Here is a 23,614-nt window from a genome sequence, read left to right as displayed (position 1 = left end):
TTCTGATAGATAAAAACACGAGGCTTGGTTTTACATCACTTAAATCACAAATTCTTCTTTTTTAAAAAAAAAATGTTTATTTTGAGAGACCGCGCTTGAGCAGGGGAGAGGAGCAGAGAGAGAAGGAGAGAGAGAATCCCAAGTAGGCTCTGCTCTGCCAGCCCAGAGCCTGATGTGGGGCTCGATCTCACAAACCGTGAGATCATGACCTGGGCCAAAATCAAGAGTCAGACACTTAAATGACTGAGCCACCCAGGCGTCCCTAAATGACAATTTCTTTAAAAAAAAAAAAATTTTTTTTAATGTGTATTTATTATTGAGAAACACAGCATGAACATGGGAGAGGCAGAGAGAGGGGGAGAGAGAATCTAAATCAGGCTCCGGGCTCTGAGCTGTCAGCACAGAGCCCGATGCGGGGCTTGAACTCAAAAACTGCGAGATCATGACCTGAGCCAAAGTCGGATGCTTAACGGACTGAGCCACCCAGCCGCCCCATCAAATTCTTTTACGGTGGCTTTGGCTTTCTGAGAAGTGGCACCAAGACTAGCAACCATTTTGTGAAACTATTTAGCACACGTACGACAGGCCTGGTTTGGAAGGGCAAAAAGACGAGGGGGGAAAAGAGCCCCCCCCCCAATTCCTATTAGACCAGAAATCCCCCTCAAGAACTTGCCTTTCTTCCAGCCCACCCCAGGCAATGCTGATCTCCTGTCATGTCAAAGTCATGATTGACAAGAACAGTGCCCAACTTTATTGGGAAAACCATATCTTACTGTCAGCGCTCAGTCTGTTCCGACCACGATGTAATTCTAGTAAACAGGACGTCGATATAGAATGGATTTTTTAAAACTATGAAACTACCGGGTGGGTCAGTCTGTTAAGTGTTCGACTTCAGCTCAGGTCATGATCTCACAGTTCGTGAGTTGGAGCCCCATGTCGGGCTCTGTGCTGACAGTTCAGAGCCTGGAGCCTGCTTCGGATTCTGTGTCTCCCTCTCTCTGCTCCTCCCCTGCTTGTGCGCTCGCTCTCTCCCCTTAAATAAACATTAACAAAAAGCTACGAAACTACTGTCCACTTGATACCAAGGTGGTGGTAAAAATGCAAAGTATGTCGCTTACCCTGAAGAGGTTGGCTGAGACATTGGAGGAAAAGACAATCGTTCAACACATACTCACTGAGCACCTACTATGTGCTCGCAGGCACCGTGCTGGGATTCAGCAGTGACCGAGACAGACAGAGCCCACCTCATGGAGCACAAAGTCTAGTGTAGACACCAAGGAATACATTCACCATGTGCTCTGGTCACTGCTGTGACAGAGAAGCACGCAATATATGAACGCAAGGGAAGTGCTCTGTGAGGACATGGGATTTAAAGGGAAGTCCTCAGGTTATGTCCTCATAACCTCATGTCCTAGAAGTGTCATCATGTAGTGAATCCATGAGAATACTGCATAGGACAGAGAAAGGAAGTAGCGAATAATAAGATGGTGTCTTAGTCTGTTCGGGCCGTTTCAGCAAAATGCCATAAACTGGGTGGCTCCCATTTGGCAGAAATTTATTTCTCACAGTTCTGGAGGCTAGAAGTCCGAGATCAAGGCCCCAGCAGATTCGGTGACTGGTGGGTGCCCACTCTCTGGTTCCTAGATGATGCCTTTTTAGTGTGTCCATCGTATGGCGAGAGGGGTGAGAGAAATTGCCCCAGCTCTTTTCTAAGAGCACGAATCCCATGCGTGAGGACTCTACCCTCATGACCTACACACGTCCCAAAGGCCCTGCCTCCTAATACGGTCAACTTTGGGGTTTGAATTTCAATATAGGAATTTTCGTGGGGACACCACCACTCAGTCCTTAGCAGACAGCACAGCTCCACGGGAAAGAAAGTCACAACAAGCATCGTCAAGAAGTGCTGAATGTTAAGTCCCATTCTCTCCATTGGCCATTGTTCACCTTAAGTCTGTTACTGTTGTATACCCAGCCCTTCTCTGCACCCCAAGATCATTATCAACTAGGTGATCTTCCAAGCCCCCTGTGCAAAGGGAGAGCCAAATTTGTTTTAAAAGAGTGCCATCTTCTGGCCAAACACTGCTGTTTCAAGGGCAAGCCAAAAGTATTCATGACTTTCGTTCTTGGGAAAACCAGATGTCGCCTTCACCCCAAATTTCCCCCAAGCGCATTTGTCCGTGCTCTCTGACTTTCCAGTTGCTACATGGATCAAAACCATTTCATGTGTAATACGCCCACAGCCCTTCCTCTGCCAAAATCCCCCAAGAAGGGTATTTTTTTGTTAGAAGCGTTTGCTTGCTCAGTTTCTGTTGTGTCCATACGATACTGGGCGAGGAAAATTGGCGGGAGCCAGGAGAGGTGGAAAGAATTGCTTTTACCTTAGAAGGGGCAGGGAGCTAATCTGGACAAAGCAGGAGAGAGGCGCTGGGAGGTGGGGAGAAGGGGTTTTCAAAAGCTGCCTTGTCGAGCCAGGAACCCAGAAAGCTGCGAGTCGTGGTACAGTATCCACGGCCCTTTACACTTTGGGAGTCTAAATTTTGTTTCTTTTAGATACTATACTGTACCGGGAGCCCCCTTAGAGGTCCCCCAACGGCCTACATTATTCTGGGCTATGTATATTCAGAACATTTAGGACTCCGTGCCTGGCATCCTGAAAGGTGTCTAAAAGTCCTGTAAGTTCGCTAAATGGGATCTCCCTGGAACCAGACAGAAGGATCTCAGCAGTTCTGTCCCGGAAACACCACATTTCAGCTGGTAAACTGTGCACCCCGGACTGGATATACATTCAGTAGGTCTCGCAGTGAATTAGATTTATATTAAGGGAAGGAGGTCTTCCTGCCCATGATGTGTCTTCAGCTGACCACCGGGGGCCATTGTACCAGCCCTAACCCGTAAGTAAGCGTGGGAGGCACAGATGTGGGGCCCCTCCATGGGCCCAAAGAGGCTGCCAGTGGTAGATGGGCTTTGTATTTAGACTGTGCAGAGCAGGCCGGAATGTGTGTTCTAAAGTCAAGATCACGGGGAGGTGGAGTCTGCGGGGACAAGCTAGAGGAAGTAAAGGCAGATCAGCTTCTCTGACAAACCGTCAAGCCACCTTTGCCATATCAGCCATTTTTAAAAAATTTTCTAATGCTTATTTATTTTTGAGAGAGAGAGAGAGACAGAGCACGAGTAGGGGAGGGGGGAGAGAGGAAGAGAGGGAGATACAGAAACCCAAGCAGGCTCCAGGCTCCGAGCTGTCAGCGCAACGCGGGGCTCGAACTCATGGACCCCGAGATCATGACCTGAGCTGAAGTGGGACGCTTAACCGACTGAGCCACCCAGGCGCCTCTGCCATGTTGGCTGTTTTAATTCTATGGGCTGGATTACTTTCCTATCCGTCCTCTCGCAAATGACCACAAACTCCATGGCGTAAACCGACACAAACTCACTGCCTTCTAGTTGTGGAGGCCAAAAGTTTGAAATGAGTTTTACGGGGTTAAAATCAAGGTGTCGACAGCATGCTCGGCTGGCGGCCGTATCACTCCAATTTCTTGTTACCACGGACACACCACCTCTCCCTCAACTTTGACCCTCCTGAGGATATCCCTCTTAGGAGGGTACTTGTGTTAATAATTGGGCCCACCCGAATAATCCAGGGTAATCTCCTAGTTTACAATCCTTAATTATATCCACAAAGTCCCTTTTACCATGTAAGGTAATACAGTCATAGGTCTGGGGCTAGGATATGAACGTCTTTGTCAGGGTCATCATTCAACCCACCACGTGGGCCTGAATGCTCTTGAAAACCAAGAATTAAACGCCTTCATTGGTCTGTCCTCAAATTCCTGCTATTTCAGGTGCCTGAATTTGGAGCAGCAAGTAGACCTTTTAATGAGTTAAAAACATACCGGCTCTCTCCTGCTTCCGCTAACGCCCCCCCCGCCCCTCCACGCACATCTGAATATAAACATTTCTTGGTTGCGGTTCTTTCATCTAGATACAGAAAGACTAGAATCTGTGACCATGAGAAGCAATCGTATTGTCTTACGTAAGCACAAAACTAGACTCCAGGTTTGTACCTTCAGTAAACGAGGGAACAGAAATTTTTATTCTCTAATCCAAGTAAATATCTATTCTCTGACCCAGTTCTTTCAGACTCTGCCCATGACTGAATGCTGTGCTTTTAGAGAAACCTTCTCAGTCTTCCCTTTAGCTAGCAGAGCCTCAAAGCAAAAGTGTCCTGTCAGGCACCCATCAACCGTTGACCGCCCCAAAGATGAGAAAAGACGTCGATCAGGCAGCGCTAAGTTTATCGGGCTCACTGCAGTAAGGGAGAACACCATGTTGGCAGTGTTGGTAGTGTCTAAAAGTGGAGAAATTAGGGCAGGGTTTATAGAGTTCTAGGGTTTTCAGCTTGGGCTGGGTGATGCTTAAGGCTGAAAACTGGTTAGGATTGGCAAGGTTTATAGGCGGCGTGAGGTTGGGGTCTTGGAAGCGAGTCTTGATGAAGAAGCTCTTAGTCTTGGTAGATAATATATTTTTGTCCATTCAAAGTGTTGCATTCCAGGAACAAGTATTTCCTGGGACGAGTAGCCAAGTTATTTTGACTGGGTCTCGCAGTGTCCAGCTCAGGGACGGGAAACATGCCGGCTTCAGTTCTTGGATTTAACACAGAATGGAGAATGCTTATGACAGCCACATGTACACTTTGATGTATTTTAAGAATTGTCTTTAAGGGTGGTGCCTGGGTGGCTCGGTCGGTTGAGCATCTGACTCTTGATTTCGTCTCAGGTCATGACCTCATGGGTGTGACATCGAGCCCTGCCCACATCGGACTCCACATCAGCCTCCGTGCTGAACATGGAGATTCTCTCTCTCCCTCTCCTGGCTGAATCCTTTGGGTTGCTAAAGATATATCATTTCCTCATTCATTCCCTGAAGCTTTGAAATCACACATTTGTTTAAATGATGTCTAATATCTCTCCAAATGATAGCTCCTCCCCCCCCCAAATGGGGTATATGTGTGCAGAGATCTGGGGGCCATTAGCCCTCTGAGCAGAGGGATTGGGTCTTGAGTGGCCGGAACGCCCAAACTTCTCACTTCCAGGCACGGAGTGACCTTTGCCATTTACCCAATACGCCACACAAATGCAATCATTGTTGTTTTCCTGGGTCATTTATGAAGTGCACTTAGTTAAGCCAGTATTTTTTGTTCACCTAGAGATTATGAGCAAGCAAGGATAGGGAATCATTATTAATATTCCTGTTTTCCTAAGAAACGGCACTTGCAGGAGAAAAATTAAAACCCACTGTCATTTCCCTGGACCACAATTCCATATGGTGCCTGGCATCACAATGGTAATGACATAGCTTCAAACGTATCCAGCCACAAATTCAAGTGTGCTGCTCTTTAATTATTTTACTTCCATTGCGACATGCCCTCAAAAGAAGGAATTTAAATGAGCCAATTAGTAACCGGAGGTCAGTCTGGAAGAAATAATTGACAGGAACCGTCCTCAGATCTCACCAGGGCTCCTTGGATTTAAATTGGAATCTCAAAAAGAAGCATTTATTCATTATTTATTTTGCTCGATCATTTATGACATGCCCAGCCTTGAGGGGGAAGCCGGGTATCTGGCTGAAATGCAAAACTAACAAATTAAAACTAACAAGCCCAGAAAGGAGCAAATCCAGTCTCACCCCCTCTCACTTCAAGGGCTGGGACTGACACTGGCCCCACTCGGAGAGGGTGCCCCCCCCCCCCCCGCTTCTCCAAGTGAGGCCAACCTTCTCCTCCATCCCCCTGCACCTCCATTCCCCGTGACACGCATGAATCTGTCCAGGGTGACATTTCTGGTTAGGTAGAGCAAGAAGACAGTACTGGGACAATATGAGGGTCCTTTAGCATGACGTGTGTGCTTTCAAGCACTCTGCAGATGACCATCATTCATGGATTCACATGCAGGAAAACCGAGTCTTCGTGGCCAGTCCCTTTGAGACAGAAGGGAGCCCATATCTGGTACAATCACATCTCTCAGAGCAGAGGCAACATGGCGGCGTGGCCGGGGCGAGCAAAGGGCATCGGCCCTGGTGGTCGGGGAATGTCCAGAGGGAAAGGTGGGCTTTCCATGCAACTAGCCTTCCACTCTCGGTCTGGGTCTCCGGGGTGTCTAGGGGGAGTGGACAGCGTAGCAATAGGCAATCTGAACCCAGGGTGGGGCACCCTTTCAAGCTCAGGCCAGAGGGCCCCACGTACCAAGAACAGAGACTGGGCCTCTCGCAGAATTCCCAGGGGGCCGCTGATGGTTATAGGGCACAGAGCCTCAGTCCTGTTTCCTAAGGCAGATCTGTCGTCGTCGGAGGATGGGGTCTGGCCCCGGTGTTAGGCCCGTGGTGTGCACTGGGCACTGTAATTGTCCTATGAGGCAGGGATATAGCTGGAGCTTCCCACTTGCTGCCCTGGCCCCCAGCTGAGGGCTGGGCCTCGGTCCCACCTGCCCGAGTCTCCCCTGAGACCTTGACCGGCTCACCTGCCACCCCACCTGGGATCCTGCTGCTCTCCCTGCTCACCCATCCGGGTCACCCTACCAAGCCAGGGGTACTCTGGGATTGCAAGTCCCGATGGATTGGGCCGGGGGTACAGCGTCACTGGTCCAGCCCACCCTCCTGCCCTTGGCTTCCTGGAGAACGGCATTCTGGAGCTGCAGGTAGACATCCTCCAGGCTGACAATAGGAGAGGCTGCCCAACAAAGAGGAAATAGCATTGCTCACAAGTACGAGCCCCAAGGGGGGGTTCTCAGGTCCCGGTCTGCTGGGTGGCCAAGAGGCCACTAGAACTCACCAGAGCCTTCGCCGCCACCCATCTTTATCCCAGCTCACCCACCCGCTTTTTCACGGAGCTCTTTCAAACGGGGAACACAGCTTTCTGAGGTCAAGCCCTGTACATTTTCTTTTAGCATCCCCCTTCCTGACCCCTGGCAGGCATGGCCCACAGGGGGGCCCCTTTTCCGCGAGTAGGATCTTGGAAAAGGAGGAGGTCGCCCACCGGAAGCAAACCAAGAGAAGGCCAAGGACAGGCATGAGGAAAGGCTGACATTGAAGGGGAGAGGCCAAGGAGGAGCCCAGAAAGTGAAGGGGGAGGGGGAGATCATGGGTCTCCCTGCACCTTGCTCAGAAGTCCGTCTTTGGAGCACATTTTATCCCTGGGCTGACCGCGATCTGGTGAAGCTTATTCACAACAGGGTATGACGTGCCAGGAATCTACTTGGTGAGCTGAATGTGCATTTTGAGAGACCCCTATCCAAGAGGCTTTCTGACTGTAATCTTTCAGACAGGGTGACAAAATAAAACAGAGGGGCGCCCGGGCGGCCCAGTCAGTTGAGCATCAGACTTCAGCTCAGGTGACGATCTCGGCGGTTCTCGTGAGTTCGAGCCCCACATTGGGCTCGCTGCTGTCGGGGCTGAGCCCGCTTCGGGTCCTCTGTCCCTTCCCTCCCTCTGCCCCTCCCCCACTCACGCTTTCTCTCTCAAAAGTGAATAAACACTTTTTAAAAAATAGGGACACTTTAGGCCTTGGTCTATGTGTCCTCGCCAGGGTGCCATCCCTCGGATTCCCCACTGTGACAGCAGTGGCTCTTCCATATGTCCAGCTGCTTGTTCACCTTCTCCTCCTTCACTTCCTGCTCAGCCGCCATCCTTTTTGAGGGCCCCTGTCTTGATTTTGCTTTGATTTAGTAACTTTGCATTGACACGTACTGCTGGATGTTGCCTCAAATCTTTTGGGAAGGAGCAAACAATAAGCAGATACATAAAAAACAATAGCAGACTGTTTCCCCAGGTATCTGAACACGAGAAATATATAACAAATGCTTTCAGGAGGTTTACAAAAGTAACTACTCACCTTTTAACATCAGTTTATTACAGTCATTGAAAAGCTGTAATAATGTAGCTCATAATGGATAATTGGAGTGAAATAACGGATGATCACTGTAGGCTTTCTGAGTACGCCAATTGCTGTGGTTCTTTCAGGAGTTAAAGCTACTCATTTGGGTTTTTTTTTTTTAATGTTTATTTATTTATTTTTGAAAGAGAGGGAGAGAGAACAGAAGCAGGGGAGGGGCAGAGAGAGAGGGAGACAGAATCCCAAGCAGGCTCTGCACTGTCAGCACGGAGCCTGACGTGGGGCTCGAACCCACGAACCGTGAGACCATGACGTGAGCAAATACATACAGAATATAACACACAAAATGTTTGAATGTCTCTGGCCTCATCGTCGGACATCTCTCTATCTGTACTCAACCCAGGGACTCTCCAAATTATATCATCAGCCCCAAACTCTCCCCTAAACTCTAACAGGTACCACCAATAGTCTACCCGACATCCCTACTTGGCTGTCTGCGGGTATGTAATAGATCTCTCCTGTCTATTACACTCGATCAAGCGACCAAGGTCTCTCTGGCTTGAACAATTGCCCTGGCCTCCTGACAAGCCTCTGGCTCTCACTCTTACTGCATAGGAGCCTGCTTTCCAGTCACGCACTGAATTCCCCAGGAAGCGGGCTCTGAGATGGAGATCTGTATGCAGGATGTTTTCTGGAGGGTGCCTTTGGGATCAACACCTATGAGACAGTGAGGGAAACAGAATTGGGCAGAAGGTAAAGTTGAACTATGAGCTCATTGCAATACAGGTGTCAGCGGATCTCATGGGAGCTCTGGAGCTGGGATAGTCTTTGGTACCCCCTCCATGCCAGGTCAATGGATGTGGACCACCCTTAGGAAGGGGCAAATCTTGGGGCACTTGGGTGGCTCAGTCGGTTAAGCATCCGACTTCGGCTCAGGTCATGATCTCATGGTTCGTGGGTTCGAGCCCCACATTGGGCTCTGTGCCGACAGCCAGCTCAGAGCCTGGAGCTTGTTTCAGATTCTGTGTCTCCCTCTCTCTCTGACCCTCCCCTGCTCACACATACTCTCTCTCTCTCTCTCTCAGAAATAAATTTTTAAAAATCATTTAAAAAATTAAAAAAAGAAAAAGGAAGGGGCAGATCTTTGGGCCCCGGGGGTTTCTTCAGCTTACAGAAAGGGATACAGACATGAGCTATAAGTGTCCTAACTTCCAGGGAGAATGAGTACCATCAGTCCCCAAAAGAGGGCTCTGGGTGGCACACCATAGTATCCTCTACAAAGTAATTCTTATAAACAATTTTTTGAGAAAAAAAATTTTAAAGTGTATTTATTTTGAAGGAGACAGAGACAGTGTGAGGAGGAGAGGGGCAGAGAGAGAGAGGGAGAGAGAGAGAGAATCCCAAGCAGCACAGGGGCAGACACGGGGCTTGAACTCACAAACCCTGAAATCATGACCTCAACTGAAACCAAGAGTCAAATGCTTAACGAGCTGAACCACCCAGGTGGCCCAGCGTTTGCCAAACCTACTCCCCTGCTAGAAACCCTCCACTAGATGGTCTTCACCCTCAGACTAAAAAGCCAGAGCCTTACTATGGCCTAAGACATGATCTGGCTTCCGTCAAACTCCCCAACCTTATTTCCTCTACCACTAGCTTCCTGTGACTCTTGCGGCTGCCTCACGGGCTCCTTTGCTATTCCTTTGATGTTCCAATCACACCTTCACCTTTGGGTCTTGCACTTGCTGTTTCGCCTGCCTGGAATCCTCTTTCCCCATAGAGCCACCTCCTGCCCACACCACAACTTTCCCCTTGCCTTGCTTACATTTTCTTGATGATGCTTCTCTCCGCTGAACAGTGCATCGCAGTACTGATTGATTGATTGATGGTCTACCTGTTAGGATTTAAGCCCCATGAGGAGAGGGGCTTCCTCAGTTTTGTTCACAACTATATTCCCAGAACCTAGAAGACCCAGAATAGATAGTATGAGCAGGGGAGGGGCAGAGAGAGAGGGAGAGAGAGACTCCCAAGCAGGCTCCACATTGTCAGCACAGAGCCCCATGTGGAGCTCAATCCCAGAACCGTCAGAATATGACTTGAGCCAAAATCAAGAATCAGATGCTTAACCACCTGGGCCCCCCAGGCCCCTCTCTCTGTGACTTTTTTGGCCCCGACCTATTCTGTGTACGGGACTTGTCATTGGCTTGAAAGTCAGATGACTGTCGCAGTGACAAATGTGTCATCCAGACACTTGTAATGTCCACAGGATGGATGGGACGGGACTGTTTATTTCATGTGTCTGTTTTTAGGAGGGAGGGTCCCTGGAGTGCCTGGCTGGCTCAGTCAGTAGAGCATGCCACTCTTGATCTCAAGGTTGTAAGGTCGAGCCCGACATTGGGTGTCGAGATTACTTAAAACTAAAATAGTAAAAAAAGAAAAAGAGTAAGGAACCCTTTCCCTCACTTTCCCAGAAGCTCCAGCCGGCTTCCCAAGAAGACTTCTTTTGTTCCATTAGCCAAGATTGCGTAACATCGTTAGGCTTAAGTCAGTCATTGACAGAGACCACAGGCCCACCACGATTGGCTTAGACTGACCAGTACCCACAGCTTGGGGCCAAGGTTGTGGCCAGCCAAGGTATCCTGCAGCAGAGCAGTGGGTGAAGAGCTGAACCAAATCAAGATTCTATCAGGAAGAAGTTGGAAGGATGCCTATTGACTAAGTCTAATACCCAACATTTTGCCCTAACATGTTTGGCTCAAAACGAGATGGCCGTTGCCAACGGGAATGGCCTGTAGCATCCAGAGACCCCTCTGTGGGCCCCGTTCCTCTACTGCTCTTTTCTATGGCAGATTTCATTGCCTATACTGTCCTTTGTTTAAGTGGTGTTTTTGGCATCGAGATCGAGAATCAAGCGGGTTCAAGGACGCAGGGCGTTGGCAGAGAGGCTCTCACACCACTTAAGGACACCGCTTATTTCCTGATTTTAACATTTCAAGCAGCTTTCGTTTTTTTTTTTAATTTTTTTTTAATGTTTTATTTATTTCTAGGAGAGAGACAGCGTGAGCAGGGGAGGGTCAGAGAGAGAGGGAGTCACAGACTGAAACAGGCTCCAGGCTCTGAGCTGGCAGTCAGCACAGAGCCCAACGTGGGGCCCGAACCCACGAACCGCAAGATCATGACCTAAGCGAAAGTCGGACGCTTAACCGACTAAGCCACCCAGGCGCCCCTAAAGATAGAAATTCTTATCTGAAAGAAGATGCCTTGATTACAACCAAAAATGTCCAGTATATTCCTTACCACTTTTCCCATCTCACTCCCTAGGGGAGATGCCAGCTTGTAGGGGAGGGGAGTCCCCATTTTNCAGACTGAAACAGGCTCCAGGCTCTGAGCTGGCAGTCAGCACAGAGCCCGACGCGGGGCTTGAACCCACGAACCGCGAGATCATGACCTAAGCGAAAGTCGGACGCTTAAGCAATTAAGCCACCCAGGCGCCCCTCCAAGCAGCTTTTTGAAAGGCCATTACTTTGAAGACAATCTTGTCCTTGGTGTGCTCCTAAAACATACAGATGTCCAGTCCGACGGGCCAATATCACCAGTGAGCCTGGGCTCCAGAAGGAGTTGTATTTACCCAAACCCAGCCTTGACCAGTGGACTGGGGCCCGAGCACCAGGCTGCACTGGAGGGCAAGCAGCAGAAGAGGAGAGCGGATCGAAGACCACAGGAGGCCAGAGAAGAGGAACGGGTCATGGGGAGGAGGGGCTCCCAGCCCAAGCCAGCTCTCTCCCCCCTCCTCTGAAAGCTGTTGGTCTTCTTCCCACTGCTCCCACCACCTCTGCTATAACTCCGGGACTTTTCCTCCTGATTTTCTATAACCCAGGGAAGATTCTGGTTTTGAAAAGCTCTTGACAGTAGGTTAGGGAAAGGAAACTACGATACAATGAAACGGCCTGGAGGTCAGACCGTTGGGTGAGTCGGACTCAAGCACGAAAGCTCAGTGTCCCTCAGCATTTTGCCTTGAAGCAGATTTTCAAGGAGAATGGATTGAACCAGAATGCTTAAGGAAGAAATGGTTGAGGATTAGCGAGGTAAAGAAAGGTGAAAGGGGAGGTCAAAAGGGATCAGGGATGGGGGCCAGAGGCCGAAACCTCATTCTGCTGGAGTGGTAGATGATATGCCAGTGACTCATTGCATGGTCTCAGCAGAAATGACAAGAGCAATCACATCAGAAAGTAGCAGCCCAGGGTTAAGTGCAGGGTCTGATTAGATCAGTTGTTGCCAATGTAGGAGCTTGGCTTCTAATGTCTACAGACTGAAATGTCATTAAGGTTTCCTCTCCAGGAGAATTTCCTGCTCAGCACTTAAAAAACAAACTAACAGGAAACAAAGAATCACAAACCCACCACCACATTGTACCTGGTTGTCTACACTGTCCCCTGGATTCCAGAACATTCTGGATCCAATTTTCTTTGGATCACAAGGTTTAATGAGAACTTAAAAAGAAAGACTCAGGTGGCTCAGCTGATTGAGCCTCCGACTCTTGATTTTGGCTCCGTTCATGATCCCAGAGTCATGAGATCGAGCTCGAGTCGGGTTCTGTGCTGACAGCATGGAGCTTGCTTGGGATTCTCTCTCTCCCTCCCTCCACCCCTCTCCCACTCATGTGCATGCACTCTCTTTCTCTCAAATAAATAAATTGTAAAAAATAAATGGTTAAAAAAAAAGTGGGGGAATGGGCGTCTGGGTGTCTCAGTCCATTAAATGTCTGACTTTGGCTCAGGTTGTGATCTTGCAGTTTATGAGTTCAAGCCCCGCATCGGGATCTCTGCTGTCAGCGCGAGCCCACTTTGGATTCTCTCTCTCCCACCTCTCAGTCCCTCCACCCGCCTCAAAAATAAATAGACATTTTAAAAAAAATTGATCATTCACAAGGAAGCTACCGCCTGTGTTGGGGTAGGCTCCCTTTTCTCCATATCCTCTCCAATACTGGTTATCTCTTGTCTTTTTGATGGTAGTTATGCTAACAGAGAGAGGAGATACCTCGCTTGGTTTTGATTTGCATTTCCCTATTTGCTTCTTTCTTAATGGATGTATTGGAATTATGAATAGGACACGTTTTGGGGGAAACATTTTTGGAGGAGAGCGTGCTCAAGAAGACTCTTTATGTCATGTACATTACATTTTTAGACCGATTGAGAAACCAAAATAGTGACAAAGTCTTACCGGGTTCTTTAATTTCCTCATTTAGTCTCTATAAAGTTCCTATAAATTCATGAACGTAGGTGTCACTATAAAATCAGAAACACTAGGGGCGCCTGGGTGGCTTAGTCGGTTAAGCATCGGACTTCTGCTCAGGTCATGATCGCATGGTTCATGGATTCGAGCCCCGTGTCGGACTCTGTGCTGACAGCTAGCTCAGAGCCTGGAGCCTGTTTCAGTCTGTGTCTCCCTCTCTCTCTGACCCTCCCCTGCTCACGCTGTCTCTCTCTCTCTCTCTCTCTCTCTCTCAGAAATAAATAAAACATTAAATTTTTTTAAAAAAAATCAGAAAGACTACCCTATTATTGATTAATGGTGAGGATTTCTCAAATTCCATTTATGCTAAGAATAATAAATTTCATTTTCTAAAGGAGGGTATGACGATGGTCATTTATGGATTTAAGGTATATTCTGACAAAGACTGACCTTGGGAGTTGAGAGGTAGGTATACGTTGAAATGATATCGTTTAAAAAGTAGTTTGAATAGGATTTAACGGACTCGAAAACTGTAGTTTTAAATTAATGAGTGTGCCTAGCAAAAAGCTTTGCACTGATAAGGAATAGGAAACAGTCAAGTGAAATATAATTATCTTCAGTTAAAGCATCGTATTAATATGTCAATTATTTTGACAGGATTTTTGGGTGGGTCTGAGAGGAAGGAGCTCTTTTCGCATCCTTATCATATCATTATCAGTCATTTACCAAGCGTTCACCTACACATTGCCCATGATGGATAGTGCAGTCAAAATGCATGCATTATCTAGGTCTCAAGAAAATTCTGACCGAATACTTTAAACCCACAGTTATAGGCCTAAGACTGGATCTTCATTTGATCTGTCAAGACCTCGAAAGTCATCACCTCCCTCCCCCGAATAAAAGCAACAGACGTCTGGTCAATCAACTTTATTTTCAATTGTCTAAATGTGTACTGAGCTTTTATCCAAGCATAATGGAGGATACAGAGGGAAGAAAAGACAAGATTCCTATCCTCGAAGAAATTAATGTCAGCTGGAGACACATTGCACCAGACAGTAAGACTTAAGGATATATAATGAGGAGCACTGAGTAGCACGTAACAACTTAGTACAGAGCACACCCACACAAAGGAACTCCATCAGGGGCCACGGCAGGGAGTGGGAAGAGGGTGATTGGGGCACACATCTTGGCGGGGGTGGAAAGCAATGGACCTGTGTTCTAGTCCCCCAGATATCAGAGGCTTACTGTAGATCTCGGGCAATTAAGTTCCACCCTTTCTGGTCTTGATCTGATCAACACTATAATAGAAGGTGAAGACTAGATCATCTCTAAGGCCCAGTGATAACAGTACAGGATTCGAAGGACAGATGCGGAGAACTTGGGCGAAGAAGAGACAAGCACAAAGCCACAGAGGTGGGGAAAAAGCTAGGTTTTTTTGCGCACGAGCAAGGTGTGTTGTGGGACACCGAGGACCTCAGAAAGCCTGCTTAACTACTGTAAAGATTCTGGGCGTGGCAAACTTGGAAATGGGCAAGACAGAGCGAGGAGCCAGGTAAGGGACAATATGTAGGGGCCAAGTGGAAGAAGACATCCTGTGTTTGCTGTGGTCGGGAGTCTGACTTGTCTTCATGCTCCCCACCTCATTCTACATGTCTTCTTGGAACTTTACTGCAACCCCTTCCCCAAACCTGCACACCAGATGGAGTAAGGGGAAGGTGCAGTTACAGACGCTCCCTCTTTAGACCCGCACAAGTAGACCCCGTTTGTGGGCCAGGAGGCCAAGAGCAGTGGCCGAAAAGATGGCGGTCAACCCAATCAGTCTCAGCAGGCCTGGCACGGAGGGCAAACATCTCTCCAAGAAGGTCGTGGTGATGGGCCTCGCAGGGACATCCTGGATTCGGAGAAGACATGCCGTCAGTACAGGGCTCGCACACTTTGCTCCAGAAATATTTCCTCCAGGTCTTTGGACATGACTCACTCTTGCCAACCACTGGGCCATTAAATATAACGCCCCTGCTGCTCATGACACTCATCACCGTTCCCTGCCAGGCCCTTTACTTTTGACTCACGCTTCAGATCTTTGTTTACAGGCTCCTGGGGGAGCCTTTCGGTGTACCCGGGCTAAGATGGCCCCTTCCTTTGACACTCTCGGCATGTCTTCTTCATGACACCTGTGCTTTCTGCTTACCACTTTTTCTCCCCACATGTCGTTGCTCTGGGAAAGCAGTGGCCTCCGCAGAGTAGCTACCCAGCCAATGTTTGTTGAGTTGAATGAATCCATTGTCTATTCAGCCCTCAGTCCCATCTCTGAGAGAAGCACTAAGACAGTGATGTGGACTGTAGGAGCTCTTTTGGAATTCATTCACATTGACCAGGGAGTATCCCTGACCTTTCTGACACTCTGCAACGCATTTCGTTCTATAGGAGAACTTCCTGAGGCTTTATTACATAAATAATAGCACATATATCGAGAATGCCTTTTTTAATCTAAATCTGTTCCATTTCATTCCATTTCATCCCTTGCTCCCTAGACAAGGGATGCTGATGTATCTTCCTTTCATTTCCTACCCCTTGTCGGGAATCACCAGGTTAGAGATATATTCAGCAGGCAACTATTGAGTTCTTAATATGTTCTAGAACTCTCTGGCCAAAAAAAAAAAAGAAAAAAAAATCGCGTTTCCCCCCCCCTAATAATCTGCAATGGATGTGGTAGCTACCAGTGTATCAATTTCTTTTAAATCCCTCACCTCTGTCCTCACTCACGGTTATCTTTCTAAACATGCGTGGGTCTCGAATCACTTAGGGAAAGGTATGGGAATACATAACAAGTGGTTCTTTCTGCAAGTAACTGTTTTTGGAAAAAGGAGATTTAAATCCATGAAATGAATCATAACCTACCACGAACTCTGGTTCAGACTGCCAGATTTCATCTTCTGGGATCTTCCCCATGGCATGCAGGACCTGAAAAGAAAGAGTATGTTTGCAAAGAAGAAAAGTCACCCCATCTTCCTGCCAATCTGCTCTTTGAAGGACTAACTAGGGGCACCTGGGTGGCTCAGTTGGTCAATCGTCCGACTTCTGCTCAGGTAATGATTCCATGGTTTGTGAGCTTGCACCCTTTGTAGGGCTCTGTGCTGAGAGCTCAGAGCCTGGAGCCTGCTTCAGATTCTGAGATTCCCCCTCTTGCTGCCCCTCCCCCACTCGTGCTTCATCTCTTTCAAAAATAAGTAAACATTAAAAACATTTTTTGAATAAAAAATAAAAGACTAGCAATGTCTTTTGGGATATCCATCAAAAACACCAGGGTAAAAGCCACTGTGGTCCATTCAACCTTTAAAAGGCTCTAAAAGGTCTTCCATCTATAACAGAAGAGGCTCCCGCATTCAGCTCACCAGAAATTGTAGTAGTTTTGAGCGTGAGATCATAGGGGTTGTCAGGAATTATATAAACAAATTCTGAGTCATAATAAAAACGTGTTTGGTTTTATATGAGACCTAGGTTATCTTTTAAAAGTATTTCCATAGTGATCCTTTGCCCAATGGGGTCTTTTTACCTAGGGTTCCATGACGGATAGTTTCATTATTACTTCTGGATTAAGGTGTTCGCTGCTCCTGAGAATACTGTGAAAATGGTGTTTCATGGATCTTCAGGTGGAGGCTATTGGGGAGTTGGCCTCCAGGATCTCAGACATCTTCGACCTGCTTGTCAGACCCACGCATTGCCTCCTTCCCCACGGCCCATGACTGAAGACTTACCTCTCTGGCTGCTCTCTCCCCCGCCTCGACGGCCCCCTCCATGTAGCCACTCCAGTGTGTGGCCGTCTCGGTGCCTGCGAAATAAATTCTGCCCACGGGCTGTCGTAGAACCCTTGAAACAAAAGCAAAGAGGTGACAGCGGTCAGTCTCAGAGAGGCAGAGAAGCCTTCCCACAAAGACCGAGTGTGATCAGTTTCCTCTGATACTAAACATCGGGAGTGCACTGGCAATTCTGGAATAAGGTTCACAGTGTCTGCCAGCTATCGCATGGTCCTTGCTACAGACAAGGAATGAAAGCTGAAGTCCCCTCCTGCGCCGAGAGCTTACAGGTAAAGGGACTGACGTCAGTGGAGTACGTATTTGCTTCATCTACATGAAATTTGGGACTATTTGAGCCAAGTCATGTATAGCTCCTTTTATGGCTTACCAGCTCTAAGCAAGGTGACACATGCCCTGGTCCCCTATCTGGTTATTCCAGCAATGAGCTTGGCAAATCACTTCCTCTCACTGAGCTCTTGGACTCCCCATCTCTCACAGAGCATGGTCCAATGAGTTCTTTTTTTTTTTTTTTAATGTTTTATTTATTTCTGAGAGAGAGAGAAAGACAGCGTGAGCAGGGGAGGGGCAGAGAGAGAGAGGGAGACACAGAATCAGAAGCAAGCTCCAGGCTCTGAGCTAGCTGTCAGCACAGAGCATGATGTGGGGCTCAAACCCATGAACCATGAGATCATGACCTGAGCCACAGTTGGACGCTTAACCGACAGCCACCCAGGTGCCCCTCGTCCAATGAGATCTAAGAACTTTTCTACTGGTGACAGGCAACAAATCTGTGGATCTGACTATGGCTAGAAGACTACTACTCAAAGAGTGCTTCCCTCTAGCAGTTGGAAGAGTTTTACTGCATCCAGTAACAGTTAACATTTCTTGCATGCAAAGGACACTTCTAATTGCATTAATCCTCACCACAACCCTCCGAGGTCAGTGCTGTTATCATCCCCATATTGCAGATGAGACTATGGAGGTACAGAGACTGTGTCCTTGTGGAATACTGCCAAGAACGCCCCCTTCCCTGGCAAGCATGAAGGATTTATTCCCAGCTGCTGGGAGGTGCTTCCAGAACATGCCTTCTGATGTCAATCCTCTTTGGAGACTGCCTCTGCTGAAGAAAACTGCCTTCATGGCAAGGGCATGCCTTCTTCCAGAAGCAGAAGCATTCAATGACCCGTCATCATGGGGTGGTAAAGACCTGACCCCCTTGCTCCAACCTGCAACAACTCTTAAGGGCCATCCTACCTCCAGAGCTCCCCAGGGGGTCAGCTGTGGCCTTCAGGGAATTAAGTCACAGTCCAGCTTCTCCCTCTTCCTACTCTCGCTTCTTTCCTCTCACTTCCACAAGTATCGACACCAAGGGCTCTCTCTAATACACACCTTATGTGCTATCTGTTTCAGAGTCTGCTCCCCCGGGAGTCTAACCAACAACAAAATCCTTCACTCTAGGTCACGGCTAGGAAGTAGCAGAGCTAGTATTTGAACCCAGGCCATTTGACGCCAGCACCAACAGTCTTAGCCACTTGGTTATACTTCTTCCCTCTATTGAATTACTTAATTTTTTTAATGAACTCCGTGGCATAGCTACTATTATCATTATCCCATTTTACACATGAAGAAACAGGCCTGAAGAAATGTGGGCTGACTTGTCAAGAGCCACACCGCTAGAAAATAACAGAGCCAGGATTTGAACTAGGTCTACCAGATGTCCAGGTCTCTGTTTTTGTTTTGTTTGTTTTTTGTTTTTTTACTCCTCTATGCTTTGCCTCATGTACCATCATGGCTAGTTAGGAAGGAGTGCCCATATGCTATACGATGGGACAAAAATGTGATGTGTAGAACTTGGCTTCTAAGAGGGATGGTTTGTTGCTACCTGGACAAAAATACCATAAAGGAAGCACTCTTATGATGTCATTATTCATCCTATCTCAGGTTTCCTTAAAAAAATTTTTTTAATGTTTATTTATTTTTGAGAGACAGAGAGACAGAGCTCAAGTGGGGGAGGGGCAAAGAGAGGAAAACACAGAATCTGAAGCAGTCTCCAGGCTCTGAGCTCCGAGCTGTCAGTGCAGAGCCCGACACAGGACTCCAACCCATGAACCGCGAGATCATGACCTGAGCAGAAGTTGGACACCCAACTGACTGAGCCACCCGGGAGCCCCCAGACAGACATTTTCTTGCAACACCTCATGGGACCGAGCATAAAACTTGCCATTCCGTGTTCAGAAATCGAATGGAATTGCGAAACCAAGAACAAAAGTCATGCTCTAATCGGCCATTCTTGGTTGAAAGGGTAAGTTTTGTATTCTCGAAAGTGTTCTATGAGGTAAGGGATCCGGTTTACCTTTCTGATTCTCCATTCCATCTCCAATATCACCCAGAGCTCAGCCATCCAGAACTTTCCCCAGACAACCCATAAACTTGGACTCCAAGTGTTTGCTCACGATGTTCCATGAGCCCAGGGTGCATCCTCCAATGTCTTTCCCTGCCTTCTATACTCCTTAGGTGGTGTGTGTATATGAAGCCTTCTTAGATTTCTCTCGGCAAGGCTAGCCCACCCTTCCCTGGGTCCCCCCTGGTATTTGTAGGCCCGTCTATTGGAGGACCCACCACAGCACATTAGAGACAATGTGTGCCATCCTCTCTTCTCTCCACCCCCACCGCAGCCCCCAGGACTGTCATCTTCACAGCAGGGAGGGATGTTCTCAGTCTCCATGTTTCCAGCACGGTGCTTGGCAAATGGTTGGCACTTAGCCAACAAATCCTGATTGAAGCAATTACTACGGATGTATTCTCTACTCAGCAGATCCCAACACGAACGCAATAACTGAATGATCCAGTAGCTAATCAGGTGGTGGGTGCTCTTTGGCCCCAGAAAGTGTTCCCCAAAGGCACTGTGTATCTTCTCACAAGCAGGGTTTAATCCTTCTTTGATTGATGTCTATGGACAGACTGATTATTCATTTACATTTCCTCATGCCTTCTTTTTTTATAAAAAAATGTATTTTAATGTTTGTATTTATTTTTGAGAAAGAGACAGAGACATAACGTGAGTGGAGGAGGGGCAGAGAGAGAGGGAATCGGGGTGCAAGGCGCCATTACGATGCAGAATTATAATGGGTTCACTCATGAGGTTCACAAGATGCAAAGGAAATTGGGAATTCTTGCTCTTTCTTTTCTTTCTTCCTGCCTTCCTTTCTTATTTATTTAGTTTTAATTTTTTTAACTTTTATTTATTTTTGAGAGACAGAGACAGACAGAGCATGAATGGGGGAGGAGCAGAGAGAGAGGGACACACACAGATTCCGAAGCAGGCTCCAGGCTCTGAGCTGTCAGCACAGAGCCCGACGCGGGACTTAAACTCACGAACCGTGAGATCATGACCCAAGCCGAAGTCAGACGCTTAACCAACTGAACCACCCAGGCGCCTCTCTTTCTTTCTTTCCTTCTTTCTCTCTCTTTTTTTTTTTTTTTAACATTTACAAGAAAAAAAATGGAGAAGAGCTACTGGAACCCATTTAGACTGCGGATTCAGATTCAGGGAGTTTCAATGAAAGCTTAGTGTACTTTTACTCTACCTTCCATATTGAGTCATGATCCCAGGGGGGAAGTAGGTGGTGTAACAGCCCCCGGAGTATTGTTCCTCACACCAGTTCTTCTCTTCGTAGTGCACGGGCTGCAGGAGAGAACGAAAAAAGCTCAGAGGAGACTCAAATGAAGCTAGCTAGGCTGGAATAAAGTAGTCTGGGAGGCTTCATCCCGAAGAACTAATATATATCTGACATAAAGCCTTCTTAGCCTGATATCTTTAGAGACATGTCTTTGGGAAGGTAGATGTCCTTGGTAATAAACTTTGAAGAAACCCTGACTCGAGAAACTTCTCTCACTTGGTTGATGCATGTATCAGGAACCGTTCATAAACTGCAATTGCCTTATTCTATTTTTAGATTGGTCTTACCTTTTATTTTGCTTTATTTATTTACTTATTTTATGTATTTATTTTTTAATTTTTTAAAATGTTTAATTTTGAGAGAGAGAGACAGCATGTGAGAGGAGGAAGAGCAGAGAGAGGGAGACACAGAATCTGAAGTAGGATCCATGCTCCGAACTGTCAACACAAAGCCCTACGCGGGGCTCTAACTCACAAACTGTGAGATCACGACCTGAGCTGAAGTCAGATGCTTAACCAACTGAGCCACCCGGGCGCCCTTATTTTTATTTTAGAGAGAGAGAGAGAGTAGCAGGTGGGAGTGGGATAGAGAGGCAGAGGGAGACAGAGAGAGACAGAGAGAGAGAGAGAGAGAGAGAGAGAGAATCCCAAGCAGGCTCCAAGCTCATTGCAGAGCCCCATGCGGAGCTCAATCTTACGACCCCTGGGCCGGGTTCATGACCTGAGCCAAAATCAAGAGTCGGGCACTCAACTGACTGAACCACTGAGGCGTCCCTGGTCTTACTTTTATAAAGTTTTTAATGCCTAATAGTTTCAAGAGAGGTTTTAAAAATGATTTATGCCAGGGTGCCTGGGTGGCTCAGTCGGTTAAGCGTCCGATTTCAGCTCAGGTCATGATCTCACAGTTCATGGGTTCGAGCCCCATCTCGGGCTCTGTGCTGACAGCTAGCTCAGATCCTGGAGCCTGTCTTCGGATTCTGTGTCTCCCTCTCTTTCTGGCCCTCCCCTGCTCACTTGCTCGCTCGTTCTCTCTCTCAGAAATAAATTAAAAAATTTTTAAAAATGATTTATGTTTCTTAGAGTGGTTGGAGCAGAAAAACATGTCAATCAAGGAAAAAGGATGACCAGATTCATGTGTTGGGTGGAAGTGAGCCTTAAGGGAAGCTAAATAAATGCCTGAATGTGTCCATGGGCTGCTGGCTCTTCTGTTGATGGCGGTACTTGCAAACAACTATTGGTCTGGAAAATATGTTTTTGCCATGAACAGGCACAACATTAGCTAAGATTTTGCAAAGCTCGAGCTCTTTATGAAAGCAACTAAACAGGGATCCTTGAGTGGCTCAGTGGGTCTCTGACCGACTTTGGCTCAGGTCCTAAACTCAAGATTCATGGGTTCAAGCCCCGTATGGGGCTTTCTGCTGTCAGCACAGAGCCCGCTTTGGATCCTCTGTCTCCCTCTCTCTGCCTCTTTCTCGCCTTCTCTCTCAAAAATAAACATTAAATAAAAGAAAGTAACTAAACATAAGCTTTGTCAATAAGCATTATTTTGAAACGAAAACCAACACAAGTTTTAAGGGGAAAAATCAGCTTAAAAACAGATTTTGAGGGACGCCTGGGTGGCTCAGTCAGGTAAACGTCTGACTTCGGCTCAGGTCATGATCACGCGGCTTGTGGGCTCGAGCCTCGCATCCGGCTCTGTGCTGACAGCTCAGGGCCTGGAGTCTGCTCCACATTCTGTATCTCCCGCTCTCTCTGACTCTCTCCTACTCACGCTCTCTCTCTCTCTCTCTCTCTCTCTCAGAAGTAAGTAAAGCATTTAAAAAATTTTTAAAAAAACAGATTTTGAGGGGCACCTAGGTGGCTCAGTCGGTTAAGCCATTGACTTTCGCTCAGATCATAATCTCGCAGTTTGTGGGTTTGAGCCCCGCATCAGGCTCTGTGCTGACAGCTGGGAGCCTGGAGCCTGCTTCGAATTCAGTGTCTTCCTCTCTCTCTCCCACTCCCCTGCTCATGCTCTGTCTCTCTCTTTCTCAAAAATATAAATAATAAAACATTTAAAAAACTTGAAAGAAACATTCTTTAATGGTATATGGAAGCACAAAAAAGGAAACAAAACACATTCCTCATTACCATGCTTCTCTCCAAACCGATCAACCGCTCTGTTCATTTGCTGACAAGAAACTCCACAAAACCTCAAGAGCATGAGTTTCACCTACATCATGTAAAGGAGCGGGGTGGGTGGAATCTTGGTTTAAAAAGAATGAATAAAAATGATAGGGGGCGTCTGGATGGCTCAGTCGGTCGAGTGTCCGACTTCGGCTCAGGTCATGATCTCAAGGTTCGTGAGTTCGAGCCCCTCGTTGGGTTCTGTGCTGACAGCTAGCTCAGAGCCTGGAGCCTGTTTTGGATTCTGTCTCCCTCCCCCACTCAAGCTCTGTCTCTCTCTAAAATAATAAAAAAAATTTTTTTTTTAAATGAATGAACAAAAACGATAAATTGAAAAGCCAGAGCAGCCTGGCTAGGAGAAAGGGAGCCACGGCGAAGTTGAGTAAGATAAGTGTGAAAATAATACGATTAAGCCATATAGCTGCTCAACTAGGTCACGGTGTGCACTGCGGAGATTTGGATTTAAGAGGCTTAGCACGTTCAACATTCTCAGCCCCCTCATTAGATTTTTCTCACGCTCTAACTGCTCACTTGTACATGGGTCCCCATTGTCTTCAAATGCTTCACGGATAACTAGATTTAATAATCGCTTTCTAAAGGTGATTTTAATCCATGTTCGAACGTGAGAAAGCCAGCGGTCTGGTGAAGGTAGCAAGAACATCAATTCATTGCTTTAAATACGGATGGGGGAGGTGGTTATGGCTACTGGTTAGGGACACACTGCACCCTCTGACTGTCACCAAATACCCTTACCTCACTGGCTCTCTGTCGTGCCTTTAAGCACCTGGGTGGAGTGGGGGGTTACTACTGGTTTATCACGAAGACCCCAGGTTCCTCATCCTTAGGCTACTTCCAAAGGTG

The 23,614-nt window shown here is 47.3% G+C and overlaps 1 protein-coding gene across 1 annotated transcript in view; it reads right to left on the bottom strand.

Annotated features, from left to right (window-relative positions):
• Positions 1–14,026: 14,026 nt before the first annotated feature.
• Positions 14,027–23,614, bottom strand: part of MAOB (monoamine oxidase B) — a 103,204-nt gene continuing 93,616 nt past the window's right edge. Inside the window, exons 12-15 of the mRNA XM_039251925.1 lie at positions 20,496–20,593; positions 16,870–16,981; positions 16,013–16,075; positions 14,027–15,005 (exon numbers count right to left, since the gene is read on the bottom strand). Coding sequence (XP_039107856.1) covers positions 14,853–15,005; positions 16,013–16,075; positions 16,870–16,981; positions 20,496–20,593 — 426 coding nt within the window. The 3' untranslated portion in view covers positions 14,027–14,852. The remainder of the gene's footprint in view (positions 15,006–16,012; positions 16,076–16,869; positions 16,982–20,495; positions 20,594–23,614) is intronic.

Source organism: Hyaena hyaena, unplaced genomic scaffold (genome assembly GCF_003009895.1).
Source record: "Hyaena hyaena isolate Hyena2069 unplaced genomic scaffold, ASM300989v1 scaffold_402, whole genome shotgun sequence".
Lineage (NCBI taxonomy): Eukaryota > Metazoa > Chordata > Mammalia > Carnivora > Hyaenidae > Hyaena > Hyaena hyaena.
Note: the sequence above shows the minus strand (reverse complement) of the source record. Positions and strands in the feature narration are given on the sequence as shown.